Consider the following 15,606-nt stretch of genomic DNA (forward strand, 5'->3'; position numbering starts at 1 on the left):
TAAAGGATTCAAAGATATTATTCCGTCATTAAATATATTATAATATATATTTCAAATTTCCTTTGTTATATACAATTATTTGTTAAAACAAATTGAGAAAATAGAAAATATACAATAAATTTTAGGGCACTCAGTGGATATATAATTTACTTTGACCTTGATAAAAACTTTAATACCTGAATTTTTTTGGGCGAATATACTGGCTGGGATATCGTAAACCGCTGCTATCATCTTTACACATGTGTGGCCACATCAGTAATAAAGAGAAACGTTGAAATTTTATGATTTCAGACTGGCACTCGTAAAACTGGAATTTCCACGAATTTCCGTGAATTATATGTACGTGCGGTTTCCGCCATTGGCGGAATTCAGGTCGGATTTTCATGGAAGTTCAATAACGGGCGAGTTGAATCGTCCCGAGGCATTTTAATACGTCTACATATATATTATATATCTAGGCACGCAGGAGCACTCGCGTATGTATACGCGTCTTATGTAATCTGTCCATAATCCTCTACCGAGCGCAGAGCAAAGCTCTGAACCTTTGTTGCGTAACCCTTTCTCTCACCTTTTATTAAACCTGTAGTAGCATTTTAACGCTGGGCATAATAATGCAATATATATCTATTGTGTACAAGCACAATTAAAAATTAAAGTTCCATCATTATGCATTCATATTGTAGGAGAAAATTGTTTTCTATGAAATCGATGTGCATTTACAGTCCAGGACAATTTATTAAAACAAATAAATTTATTATTATAAAACAAAAAAATCATATTATGTATAAATTGGCAAGTACTTTTATCAGCGAAATCAACGAAATTTACAACAACAATGTGCAAGAAATGTTATTATTCACTATCTTAAAATCATAATTTCAATTTTAATAATCATGGAGATAAAAAAACAATAGAAGAAAATATAAAGATTTTAGATAAAAGAATTGTATGTGTGAAAAAAGATGAAGAAATAAATTTGCTATATTACATTGCTTAAGAATGCATATATTTTTTAAATGTATTTTCCACAAATAAAGTTTCATTATTTTACACATAAAAGTTTAGAAAAGATTTTCAAAAAATCAAAATAATACTATAAAATATATATGATATTTTCTTCTAAAATTATGAAATTTTTATTTTAAAAAACAACTAAAATATTTGGAAAAAATTGAAATAATGTATTTGAGTGATCTCCATTCTTAAGAATTGTTTAAAGTATCTCGCAGATTGTAGTTCTCCTACTTATTTTGTACACATTAAGGAGATCCTCTAAAACATCACAAAGAGATGACTCACCTATTCTGGAGGGTGGAAGTAACAGCCCTTGTGCCTCTTCGAGTGGCATGGCATGCCCATGATCTCGGTAATGAGGGCGGTCTCTCATCTCTCCTTCCGGTTACAATAGTCACGTGTGTTTTTACGATGTTCCTCGCTAAATAGCGGTAATCGTCGGAGACCGGGATTGGGACTGGGACCGGAAGCAGGAAGCTGCGTGAGTCCTGAGGGACTCCTGCTAATGACGGCGGACGGTGATTGAGTGTCATCGCCCCGCCGTCACAACTAAAACCATGCTCAGGTCACCAAGATCGCACCAAGATTCTCCAGCTTGCGTCAGTAGAGCTTTGTCGATTTACTTTCGTTCTGTCAAAAAAAAATTCTCATTATAAGATAATGAAACATAAATATATGGCAGGCCTATCCAATCTGAACTCCGGAGCCAAAACGCAAAGCTAACGACAAAAAAAAATTTAGTGTAAAATTTCAGGGACTGTAAAGTGTTGATACATCTAAGTGATGCTTATCAACACTTTACAGTTCTCGTATGGAGACAAATATACAGTATTACACTAGAATTCTAAACTTTATGGAATTATCAAGTTCATATAGGAATACATGCCTACTAAAATTTTCTTTACATTTCTGGTAAAAGAGATTGTCGTATGACAATCAAATCTTACTTTATCGACAACAATTTTTTTCTTTAGCATTGATAAAATTTACTTTACTGCGTAGTAAAAAATATATATATATAAAAGTTTTAAGAATTGTTTGTGCTCGTCAATCTTGAAAATAATACGATTTACTTGACTATAAATATAATTTGTTTTACTGAAAATATAATTTATCTTACTATAAGATAATAGCCACTTGAAATGATATACTATAATCATAATGTACTTTTTATCTTAAATCTCCGGTATTTTTACTTTTAAGCAAATAAAATTTTTCACAAATTCGATAAAAATAGCCAGAATATTTTTATTAGTCTTGTAAGGTAGTCAATCTCTCAATTATTTTTCTTCGTGCAAAATCTTACCCACATTAAATTTTTTTGCATCGATGGCTTTGCGTTTTGATTCCGGAACTCAAGGGGCCGACCTGATATAAGAAATAAAGCATTTAAAAAGCGTGATATAAGCGCGTATAAAATATCTCAAAAAATATCTCAAAAAAATAGCAACTTAAACAAATTTAATATAAAAGTTGTAAAATTTCTGAAAATCACATTTGCGAATTACAATACACTGTTCACAAACAGTGTCATAATAAATGGCATAACAACTTTTTGTTAAATAATAAAAACTCGACTTTCCTTTAATCTATAATTTTGGACAGTAACAAATAATACACTGCCAGAAATGCTTCCTTTACATGTAAACGAAACTCGTGGTTATGAAGGAAATTAAAAGTAATAAATGATTTGATTAATATTAATAATGGAAGCAGCTCCGATAACCTTAACTTTGACATTTGTTATCAAGATCATGATCCTGATCTCCAACAAGTTTTAGCCGTCGCTCGTTATTTAAGAATTAATAAAAGAAATTCAACTATATAACACGAAAAATTACATGCTTTAAAATATGTTTGAGGGGATGCCGTGACAACTGCGACTTTGAAATATGTCGTCAACATCATGACTTTGAAAGATGACTCTAACAAATTTTAGGTGGCTTTCACCTTCGACTCTCACCCTTCCCCCTCTTGCAAAAGGCGCACGACTCTCATCTTCGATTCTCACCCTCTCTCCCCCCTACAAAGGGGCGCACAACTCTCATTTTCGACTCTCACTTCCCCTCCCCCTCCCCCTGACCCTTTAATACTTATACTTTTGACAAATGTATTGAATATTTTTTTGAAATAATAAGCGAATTGTACTCATTAGAATCGTTAGATAATTCTACATAAATATTCAGTGTTCATTTAATATTATTGTCATTTACTGATATTTTTCAATATTATATTTAGCAGAAATAAAACGTTATTTTTTTCAAACTTTTTTTGTTAATAACTTTTAACGAAGAACGAGCGACGGCTAAAACCTGTTGGAGATTATTTAAGATCATGATCTTGACAACATCAAGATCTTATTGGAACTGCTTCCATTATTATTATAATATTTGATTTAACTGAAAATTAAGTTACAGTTATTTAAATGTAATGAATACGTGAATATTAGTGTATATTAAATGTTCATGAAAAATACATTAAATTTCATATACGCATGTACACGAATATATTTTTATAAATACATAAAATTTAATGTAATGTCATGAAATTAAGTTCAATTGCGTAAAGTACATATGTATGTTAAATATCATGAAATTTTTAATAATGTACTTTACTTATCCTATATGACTGTTGAAACAATGAGAAATATAAATTAAATATCATAAGAGATTTGACCGAAACATGTATTCGTATTTTCCCTCCCCATTAAAAAAATCGAAAAATTAATTTCGCTATATATAGATGATAAACAATGAAATGTCATAATTAGCTCTTTCATTCGAATTACAATGATATATGAGAGAACAAAGAAACCTCTTCTCTGCTTAAATTGCCTGATTCACCATTTATCTGGGTTTATATGTGCTCAAGTTTCGTAGTCGATGTACTTTGGCTATTCATAACGGAATATGGTATTGTTTGTAGGTATTGTTACCAGAGTAACGGACCAAAGTGAATATTAGCAACAATGAACTTGCTACAACTTTTCTTATTCTTTTTTATTAGGGATTTATACTAATTACATAACTCTACCATAACATTTTACCTCGCAACATATATCTGCACCCAGAGAAAGGTTTCTTCAATTTAAAGAAATGTTACTTTCTTTGTTATACGGTTAAAGAAAAAATTTCTTTGATTTGAACGTCATTTTTTTTTTATTTGAACATATAATTTTTTAAAATCAAATAAATTCTTTTATTTCAAAAAATAATGTTTAAATTAAAGAAATGATGTTCAAATCAAAGAAATTTTTTCTTTAACCATATAGTAAAAAAACATTTCTTTAAATTAAAGAAACCTTTCTCTGGGTGTATTTATAAAAAATAGACTGAAGTCACTTTAAAAGAATATCTTATCAAGAAATACATAAATTTCCATCTCATATATCATGTTAATTTATTCGAGCATGCAAAATTATTCAAATTCCAGGCTTTCTTATCATATTTTATGTTCTCTGCTTGCGCAGTTCTACATAAGCGCAGACATTAAAGTGAGCGCATACCCACAATGTTTGCTTATGGCACACATATGTGCGTACAATATTATAGATCGATAGTCGACGTGTCTCGGTTAGTAGGTCTAGTTCATAAGAATTATATAGTTGCCGTATAGACATGCAATTCGCAGCTCTTAACTGCGACAACATTATCGCATTACACGTGATATCATTATTTTCTTCCTTTTCTTTTTTGTACAATTCTTTCTGTTATTGCAAACTATCATAGAAAATACACTAATTACTATGGAAAATACGTACTCAATATAATACGTACTCAATGTACTCCTAAATTGTAAAAATACTCAAAGAGCATTAATGGTAATCTTTTAAAAATTTTAAAAATCAAGCTATTTGCGTTCATTTATGTGTTCCAAATAACTAACATTTTTTAAATAACTGCTATAATTTGAATTTTTAATTACATTGTCTACATAAAAAAGACAAATTCTGTAAAAGTTATCACAATAAAATTATTACATAAGAATCAATATTAAATTAAATGAATATAATAATCCAATCAATAAAATATTACAGTATTATAATACCACACATAATATACAGGGTATAAATAACGCCCACTAATCATATAGTGTTATTCCTAATAAAAAGATGAAAAGTCCTCTACTATTTTGAAATTTTCGCCATATTTCTTTTTATGCAATGAGCAAAATTGATGTATAAGATAGCTTTAAGATATCTTTAAGAGTTTTTTAAGAAATCTTCAAAATATTTCACAAAGAACACGGAAAGATATTAAAATTGTTTTAAACACCGATTTTATCTCGGCAATTTTTAGAAATTAATATCTCGTTAACTATTGCGAAAATTACAAGATGGTACAGAACTTGGTTTTTTATTAGGAATAGTATTGTATGATTAGTAGGCGTTATTTCAGTTACACCCTGCATATATTACAGCATACATTAAAGTACAAAGAAAAGGAATTATGATTTTACAGTAGCTCTTTATTGCGTGATTAATTGATAAATGTATGGCAGATTGATGCGGGAGATTTGATGCTTATACATATAAATCACTTTTGGCGGATGTAGAGATTCGTGTGAGCTTTTTTTGTTCGCTTGACGGCGACTATTTATCAAAGCTTTCGGAGAATTTCTGGAAGCGAAATAGTGCCATCTATAATTCCCAATCCTCTTTCCTTATCAATATTTATCATAAGAAAAGAAAAAATTCTGGCAAGAATTAATAAGATACTAATCACTTATGTACATTAATTTATTTAGGTAAAAATTGCAAGCCAGATCATTTTCTAAGATTGTTTCCAAACACCAGTAAATCACCGATATTTTTATGTTTAGTAAAGTATATCGTAACTGTTGTACAATTAAATAGATCATAATATTTAAAAAAAAGTTTTTTAATATTAATTTTTAATAATTATGTAGAAATATAAACATAGAAATATAAAAGAGATCTTTTTTTAATGAATTTAAAGCTTAATTAATAAAAAACTGATTTTTATTTCATATTGCCTTTTTATCATTCGCTTTTTTTATTATTTCAATTATTTTAGTTATTTCAGTCGAGGTAGAAATTTTAGGCAAATTTTTTGTAGTGTCTTGAAAAATATGATTTAATAGCAAGAAATATTAAGCTCCATGAAAAGAATGCGCAATATAATCATCATGCGAAACATATATAACTCTGATTTCATCCAACTGACAATGATATCTTTGAAGGACATCGTATTATAATTTTAAAAAGCAGGTGTTAAAAAGAAAAAGAATGACGTGATGTCGAAAAAACATCTATAACTAACTGTGAAAAAAACTGATCGATACAAGAGTCGACAACGTGTTTCTACACTTTTTCACGAGTAAATCTGCTTCAGAGAGAGTTTAAATTTTAATGCACGAATTGATTCGCTGTTACAAGCTGCGTAAAAGTTGTCGCCTATAGTTACTCGTTACTCAACAGCTTTAATAATCCATATATTCTTAACATTGCCACGAGCTGATTTCATATAGTATTTTATTTTAAAAGTTCAATTCCATTAACCTTTGCAAAAAAAAATTACCTCTTATTACATACAAATCTAGCCCATGTTAAATTCAATATATTAGAAAATATTTTTCAGATTGATTAAAGATGCATGGAACCATTATCTGCTTTTATAAAAGGAAAATTTTGGTTGAATTTAAATACAAATATACTATAGATACTTTTAGATTCCGAAAGATCTGAAGAGTTCAAAGTTCGAGCTCAAAACTCAAAATGTTTGAATTGATCCGCGCGGCATATTCGCGGAATATTACTCTCAAAATAAGGATCCAGGCACAGTCTTCTGCACACATCGAATTTAACTACTTCAGTTAATGAATGAAACTTCCACTGACACTTTCCTCACTTTAACGCTTTCATTTAGTTTCACACGACACTTCTTATGAGTGCTAAATTTGTCAAACGGTCATTCAAAGTACGTAATTACAAAGTAACTACATTCTTTCAACACTAATTTGTTAATCAATATCATTTATTACAATATATATTGGGGAAGTATTAATTATCGTGTTACATCGCGGAACATCAACATTATTTTGCTTTTCTTCATAATTTAATGAAGGTGGATAAAATGTTAAGAAATAGCCTAAATCGACTTGTCGGGCACGACGATGTAAAAGCTCGAGAGCACTACATCGTCGGATAAATGAGAAAAAATTTAATACTGACAAGAGCAAGCATGACATTTGAAGAAAATGTGAGCTTCGAAATTTCTGCGATAAGAAATAAACGTTTAAATTCGTATGAAAAATTATCAATTTTATTTTTTCTCTCCTGTTATTACTGTTTAAATAAAGTAAATAATTATATTATTGATTTCCGCGTAAAATATTGTTTTAAACTTTCTTTATGCTTTCTTTAATTTATTATACACATTCAAATTACCATTTTTTCTAAAAATATTAACATTTTATATTTTTATTTATATCCATTTCAAAAATTATATTTATACATTTCCTTTCAATATTTTACATATTATACATTTCTTTCCAATATAATTTTAAATATAACAAAAAATAAAAATGTTGTATATAATACTAAATTTAAAACTAAGTTATATTACAGGTAGATTAAGCCAAGTAGCAAGGTGACGTCAAATGACATCTTAATAACATCTTAATGACGACTTTAATTAATTAATAAAACGTCACCTTGCTACTTCAGAATATACAATAAGAAAGATAAAACCAATCATTATTTTTCTATAAAGTTCATCTAATCGATTTCTTGAATGTTTCTTACGTGACATCGAAGTAGCTAAGATTGCAAGAAGCTCGTGAGATTCTATCGCAACCAGCTCATTTAGAATATTCATTTTTTTCATATTGAATTTCATAATAGGAAGGTGTGGTCGTGATGCATTGAAATCGGGCATTAAAGATTGATATTTAAGAATCATCGTCCGACGTGTATATTCACTCATATACTTTCATGATATCGCGTGATACTGTGCCCTTTCTTGCTCCCTTTATCGCGTGTTCATAACATTTTTCAGTGACCCATGGCTTACGTCGGCTTAATTACGTCGATGTTTGACGAGCAATTTTGTTAATATCCTCGTGTGAAATAACCTGCATTTAATGAGTCATAATTCTAAGATCTTGTTAGAGAAATGTTTAACTCTTAATTAATAACACGGAAAACTCAATACTATCGTGATAAGAAATCTTTCAGATTATTTATTTCTTTTATAGATCTTTTATAGATCAAATAATTCTTTTAAAGAGAGAGAAAGAGAAAGAAAACTGTTAGTCATATATTTATTTATTACTTGAGGCAACTAAGAATACAAATAAATGAAAGAAAAAAATATCACATTAAAATTGATTCTTTTTGTTATTCATTTATTTTTTGATAATCATAAGAAGCAAAGTTCAAAATTCTAAAAGACTTTATATATATCTTGATATTAGTTAAAGCAAATATACTCCGTATTTCGTCATTACATTTTTAACAAACATTGACAAATCTATTCAATACGTAAAAATAATTCCAAAGATTTTTAACTCTCCTAGGGAAAGCTCATTTACAATGTTCGTTGTTCTATTTTCCAAGAGCATATCGCACGCCAACGAGAATAATATGTACATTCTTCTCATGTTCTTCTTTGTACGGAAGCAAAACTTCAAAATAATTGGGAAAGTAGCTAATTCGTGGCTTGATATTTTAGACTACAAAGAAAGTAATTTCAAAAAAAAAGAAGACAAAAGGAAAAAAGTGAGAGATAAAAGTAACCTCGTTGTTTCAAAGAAAAAAGAATCAAAATACAAAGAAATTTTTTGTAATAATAATACGTGCCGACAAATTGGAGACGATATAAAAAAAGGGAGTTTCTAAGTTGATACTAGTGGAAATGGAGGGCCCATTATTCCATTATCGGAGCGAGAACAATGCAAATATTTGGATATGGATTGATAAATAATTAATAAATATTACTAACAAATAAAACGAAGATAACGTAAACATTTAAAGATAAATAATATAAAAGCATCAAAACATAAAGTTGGAATAAAGAATTTATCTGTAATGCAATCAATTATTTTCTAATTATTAATTTCGTATTTCAAGATGTAAATATGAACACAATATAAGAATAGGTATTCTTAAAATATCTATATAACACTGTTCTTGATCACTTTAAATTCTGTGATTATGAATGCATAAAATGCAATTACATATTTTGAAATATTACATATGATAAAATGCACATGTATATTTTTAGCTTAAAGTTTGATTTTTAAGAAATCATCCATCTCGTTTGTAAATATTATTATAAAAGATGGATGGTACAATCATTGATTAATATATCAATACTCTATGTAATCAATTCTTAATATGAAATAATGTTGTAAAAATAGTTGTTGAAATAAACATCCTTTAGGAAAAAATATTTCAATACACTGATTAACTATTCAGTAACTGATGATATTTCATATTAATTATATAGTTAAAATTAACTATAAGAATAATTAAAAAAAAAATCAGTATGTTGAAACACTTTTCTCCTGATGGGTGAATCACTCGACGAGACATACACACTATTATGTATGTAAAGATTGCTATACTACAGACAAAAAAAGTGTCGTTCTCTTCCAGCGAGATTACTTAGTGTTAATTATTCTATTTAACATTAACGTAATAAGAAATACATGTTGTTTTATTTACGCTTTTTTCTATGGACAACTTACTTAGCGTACGTCGCGTGAGTCACGAGGAAAAACGTTTCGTCATGCTGTTTCGGCATAATCTTGTAATCTATACGATGCTGTCTCTCTGTGGTATGTGCGCGCGCGCGCGCGTGTGTGTGTGTGTGTGTGTGCCTGCGTGCGTGCGTGCTTGCGTGGTGCGCGCGCGCGCGCGCGCGTGTGTGTGTGTGTGTGTGTGTGTGTGTGTGTATTAAAGATTATAGGACGAATGAATAAGTCTTGAATTTTTATCTGGTTATCAAAGCCCTATGATCTTTACGCTTCAACATGCACATGCAGGATGTCGCATGTTTTGATTCGACTTTCCCGTAATGTTTTGCTCCTCGAAAACAGACTTATAAGTATAAATAAATCAATCATGAGTTTATAAAAGAGTATAATAACGTTTGATGTAAGGTGTTTGACACTTAATAAAAAAGCAATCCATGCAGTCTTTATGATAAAATGTTTGCGCGACTCTTCAGTCAGTCGGAAAATAATAACAAAAATTATTCAAAAATTAGATATTTTCTCTATTATATCAACCTTAATGGAAAAAAACGTTGAACGGATTTAAAAAACGGGCTGAAAAATTTTATAGTCTTACGTTCTATCAAGTCTTAATATCATGAAGGTTTAATATCATCGTCGCGAGATTTGAAGCATAAAATGAAAAAAAGAAGATGCGAGAATAATATATCGATATAGGTTAGGTTAATCGGTAACAAGTCGAACGATCGTTTCGAGACTCGATCGTTTTGATTCGAATCTCGTACCTGTTGCAAGAGGAAGCCGAAGTGGTCTTAGCTCGCGGGATGCTCCAAGAACTCGTTTCCGCTGCAGAGATTGAATTGGTCCTCGTCGCTCGAAGCGGACTATCAGCAATCGTTGACAATCGCGTGCTAGCTACTCGGTGTTCGCGGTTCCGAATCGCGGCGCAGGCGACGCGGCGGCAATTGAGGCATCGATTCGCCGCGTTTTCGCGAGCGAGTAATCAGCTCGCAACGCAACGCGACGCGACGTGACGCCCGTGATATACGCTCACTTGACGCGCGATAACAGCAACGCGATAACGTATGTTACCCACATGCAAACGACACGTGCTTCTCTCGCTTATCGCACGCGCGTTCAAGCGATTCTTGCAGCGCGGTCGCTCTCGCCTAGCTGACCGAACAGATTCTGCCCTACTTGTGCGCCGCGTCTTTATACTCGTCCTTTCCTCTTATTTATGAGAATACGAAGGAGATTTCACGCCGCGAGATTACACGTCGCGGAAGATTCGATGAGTGTCGTCAACCATCACTGTTACCCGGTCACGGAACGAACCCGACGGCATTGACTCCGGCTTTTCCGCGACCAGGTGGCGGGTCGTCCTCAGTCGTCCTGTAACGAACGAGCGAATCTGACAGGAGGGTAGCACGCGCGCCGTAGCGTACCGCGCACGTGCCGGCACGTAATGCAAGGGCGGCGCAAACCAGGCTTCGACTAACCCTCATCTACCACCCCTCATTGTGAACGTCCCGCTCTATAATAATATATCAATCAATTACCAATTGGCATAACGAAATTTTCTAATTATAACGGCCAGAGAATGTAACAAACATAAAAAAATATGCAAAAATCAAATTGATGTGTGCTCAATAACATGTAATAATTAGTCCAGAGCTTTCAAAAGATAGAATTGTATTTGAAATTTCATTGGAAATAAAAGTAAAATTAATTAGAATTATATCGAATGGAAAATAAATTGATAACGTGAAATTATGTGATCTGTTTTACTTTTGGAACGAGATGTTAACGGTTCTCTGCAAATAATTTTTTTTTCTGTTCTTTTCATCTCGAAACGTTTGCGAATAACAATGAATATACAGATAACCTATTTTCTTATTTAAAAAATATTTTAGTGACGCGTTAAAGTCGTGTATATAAAAATAAAATTTTTTATATAAAAATTAATGTATTAAAAAAAAATTAATGTGCAACACATAAATCGTGCACTTTTATTGTTCACACAGAATCGATGTTTCAAAAACTAATGACTCGCGTCTCGACGCGATTTCCTTTCATTTGCTTTCTCTATATTCAAACACGTTTGCGAATGAACTGCATGATATAATTCACTTTCTTGAAAAAAAAAAGATAATAATAGAGACTACTAAATTAAGTTGACACACATATATAATCACCTGCAGAAATATATACGGCACTTTCAACCCTCTAAGAAGGATTACGTTGTGGAGTTGAATCTACATGATGGACAGTCTTACCAACTTTTCAATGGTTCTGTTACAGGATCATTCAATGAATAATCGTTACGGGATCCTTTCCCCCCTCCTTTATTGGTTAATTACATGCCTGTTCATTGAATCTCCATTACAAACTGATCGACGGTACGAAACGCGATGATTATAGATTCTACTTGGTCATGCCGTGTTTTACTTTGTATTACGAGGACACCGTGACTACCGCGAGCCTGGAATACATGACGTCATCACCTCTACGTTGCATTCAAGCGCGCGCGCGACGTTTCCGCTTATCGATATGGTTTAAATTATCGATCGTCGACGAGGTCGAAATGCAGATAGTCAACTGCGACCTCGCAAGTTCGGAACTAAAGTTTCCTCTATGTCGCAGCTTTGATTGCCAATGCGAAAAAAAATGTTGCTTATCTTACTATTAGCTTACAAATAAGTTATAATATATTTGTTTGCATTCGTTTCAAATGTTTTTTTCTTCAATTAATTCGATTAATTTAACATGTATGATGTAATATATAGCATAATTTAAATAATGTTAATTAATTAATTAATTCAAATTTATTTAAAAAAAAAACAAAGTCAAATTTAAATTTTTTTTAAATGAAGATAATATTACAAGAAATATATAATTAAAGTTTAAAAGTAGTAAATTTTAAAAATAGATTAAAAAAGCTATTTTTAAAACTTGTCAGACTATATTAAACTCGATCATTTAAAAGAAATAATGTTTAAATGTTTCAAAAACAAGCTTTTTCTCAAAGTGAAACAAGTTCCTTTAAACTTATTCCAAGTTCTTTTACCTTCGTTGCGTTATTTTGCTGTCGCATCACAAGGATTGAAATTGCCGTACTCTATACAGATAGGATTTACGAGTTACGACTTGTCACAGGAAGGCCTATGTCGATGCTTTTTGCTTCTTACGTAATTGATAGCATAAGTATATTCTCTCGTGAAGCTAACATATAGTAGCCAGTATAGTAGCCAGTATATACATATACAAATGCATTAATGATTCATCTAAATATCACTGTCAATAATGCAGTATTATGTCGCGCACAATCAATCTGCCATCAAAAAAACTATCAGCAAGGCTATCAAAGATCTAGAAAAAAGAATCGTTAAATATGTATACGTCCATCGCTAGTAATATTGCAAATAAACATTGCAAAAAAAAGATAATATATTGTCTAATAACGTTGCACAGGCATGTATGCGACCATTCCTTCGATAGCGATATGAGTCGGCTGCGAATGTTGGATACATGTACATCAGGCGATTTTCCATTTACCTTGTTGATTGATCATTCGCGGAAAAGACCACGAATATTTCATTCCAAGGTTGCAAGAATGTCCCGTGATGTATGTAATATTGTCCACTATATATATTATCAATTAGGCCCCTGTGTATATTCTGGATGTTTCTTGCTGACAAGGAAAGAAATGATTAATTAAGAGGGGATGAAATTAACTTTTTCTTCTTCTAAAAATAAAGTTTTGAAAAATATTGCTATGAAATTAAATTTTGAAAATAATGTTGTATTTTCTAATATCATGTGGATTTTAATTTTTATATACCGCTGTGTTACTTCAACTTAATTAATCTTTCGCATATACTTTTCATCTAAAAATTCGCAATTGTAAATTTACTAACATCGTTCAAATCTCTAAAAATTTTATTATCGAATCAGATACAAGTGATGTCTAGATCAATATTACGATTAAGATAATGCCACACGTAATGGAAAACTAGGGAAATGAGGCACGATTTCAAGAGACATGTCTTATTGTCGAGATAAAAAGATAAATACAATTTAACAAACTATATAAATGTATGCATTGGATGTAGGCTCGATAAAGGCATTGTTATTTCTGCAAAATTTTCATGGAAAAAAATATAACGTGCATCAGTAATTTTCTAATCGTAGCCATACCATGTACAGAGATGTTATATTAATTCAGTTATATCATGTATATATTGCGATTATATCATAGATATACAGGGTGTCTTAGAATTCGCGAACACCATTTATATACACATTTTTGCACAGATTATACATGCCAGAAGAAGCAATTTAAACAATATGTCAAAATTATTCACAAGTTGTCTAATCTACTATTTTACTTTCAATCATTTTTTCAGCGATATCGATTAGAAAATTCTCTTCTTAAATAAATTATATTCAAAATATTTAAATATTACTAATATTCAAATATCATGTTACAGTTTTTATAAAATCTTTATCAAAAAATATTAATAATATAATAACGTACACACAGTCATACAATGTGTCCATGCAACATGTAGCACTCATTCGTTAGCTTAAAATTGCTCTCATTTAAAAAGTTCTTTGAACGCAATATTTTGCCAAAAAAAAAAGTTGCTTCTTGGCACATATTTAATTATAATTATTGGCTCCGTTTGCGAATTCTAAGACACCCTGTATATGACTAGGGTATATTCCACTTGATACTCGCAATGCTCATGGAATCATTTCATTCTTGTTCTTTATCAAATGTTAAACAAGAACAAATAATGCATTGCAGTCTTATTGTTAGATATACGATACGTTAGATAGAAGATAGACTCAATTAATACTAATAGCATCTCTCCGATAGCACCTATATCTTTCCTCTTCTTTTGGATTTTTTAGTGGATTTCCAATCTACTATACATTGCAATAGTACCACTTGTCTTCCTCTGTGACAAGGAATATATCATTCCATCATTTATAAACTTTATTGTTCAAATATTAAAAAAGGATTAAATGATTCATTAGATGTATTGTACGTAAAATAAAACGCTTCTTTTTTTTCTTTTTTTTTCATTTGATTTGAACCAACCAAAGTACATATTTGTATGATATGTACCATATATATTATATATATATTGAGAACAATGAGAGTTAGACACTAGCACCTCTATACTAGGGGACATTACTACATACTACTTCCTCTTCTCTACTGTCAGTAAAAGCTTTTATTAGAGAGTAATCTGTAACAGTTAATAAATATTAATCATAAAAATGATGAAATCGTCTTACATTATTTGTAAAAAATATAACAATCGATAATTTTAAAACTATAGAAATTACTAATTTATCTTATGATACAGTCAGACGATAACTTATCAGCGATTCAGATATAAGTAGTTTTGCTCCATAAGTTCAGAGGTGTTGGTATCTAATTTTCAGTCGATTAATATAAATCAGTGAATTTTGTTATATTGCCTTAAAATGCCAAATGGAATAAAAAAATTAATTTAGAAAAAGCATGATTTTATTTAAAAAAAATATTGCATGTCAATAAAGAATTCATTTGTAAATAAAGAATTCGTTTGTTGTAGAAAGGAATTGTTAATAAAATGTTTCCTCTTTATGTTAATATATTAAAAATGTATTTTTGCTTACATTATTACATACGTATGCAATACGATCATATATTTATTAATCTTATTTGAAACATACTTTTTACACAAAATGTATGTATATAATGTATGTTTATACAGAATATACTTACAAATAATATTATTTTGAAAATGTGCTTTTCTAAAAATTTATAAAAAACATAGCTCTTAAATTTTTGTTTTGTTTTTTTTATTTATATAAATATGTATGCTTTTATATATC

General features: G+C 30.4%; 1 protein-coding gene across 1 annotated transcript in view; it reads right to left on the reverse strand.

Moving 5' to 3' along the window:
* The window catches only part of LOC108688346 (potassium voltage-gated channel subfamily KQT member 1-like), a 14,119-nt gene extending 3,413 nt beyond the window's left edge, over positions 1 to 10,706 (reverse strand). The window contains exons 1-2 of the mRNA XM_018194578.1: positions 10,500 to 10,706; positions 1,300 to 1,644 (exon numbers count right to left, since the gene is read on the reverse strand). Of these exons, the coding sequence (XP_018050067.1) occupies positions 1,300 to 1,387 (88 nt within the window). The 5' untranslated portion in view covers positions 1,388 to 1,644; positions 10,500 to 10,706. The remainder of the gene's footprint in view (positions 1 to 1,299; positions 1,645 to 10,499) is intronic.
* Positions 10,707 to 15,606: the final 4,900 nt, after the last annotated feature.

The sequence above is a fragment of the Atta colombica genome, unplaced genomic scaffold (genome assembly GCF_001594045.1).
Source record: "Atta colombica isolate Treedump-2 unplaced genomic scaffold, Acol1.0 scaffold228, whole genome shotgun sequence".
Classification (NCBI taxonomy): domain Eukaryota; kingdom Metazoa; phylum Arthropoda; class Insecta; order Hymenoptera; family Formicidae; genus Atta; species Atta colombica.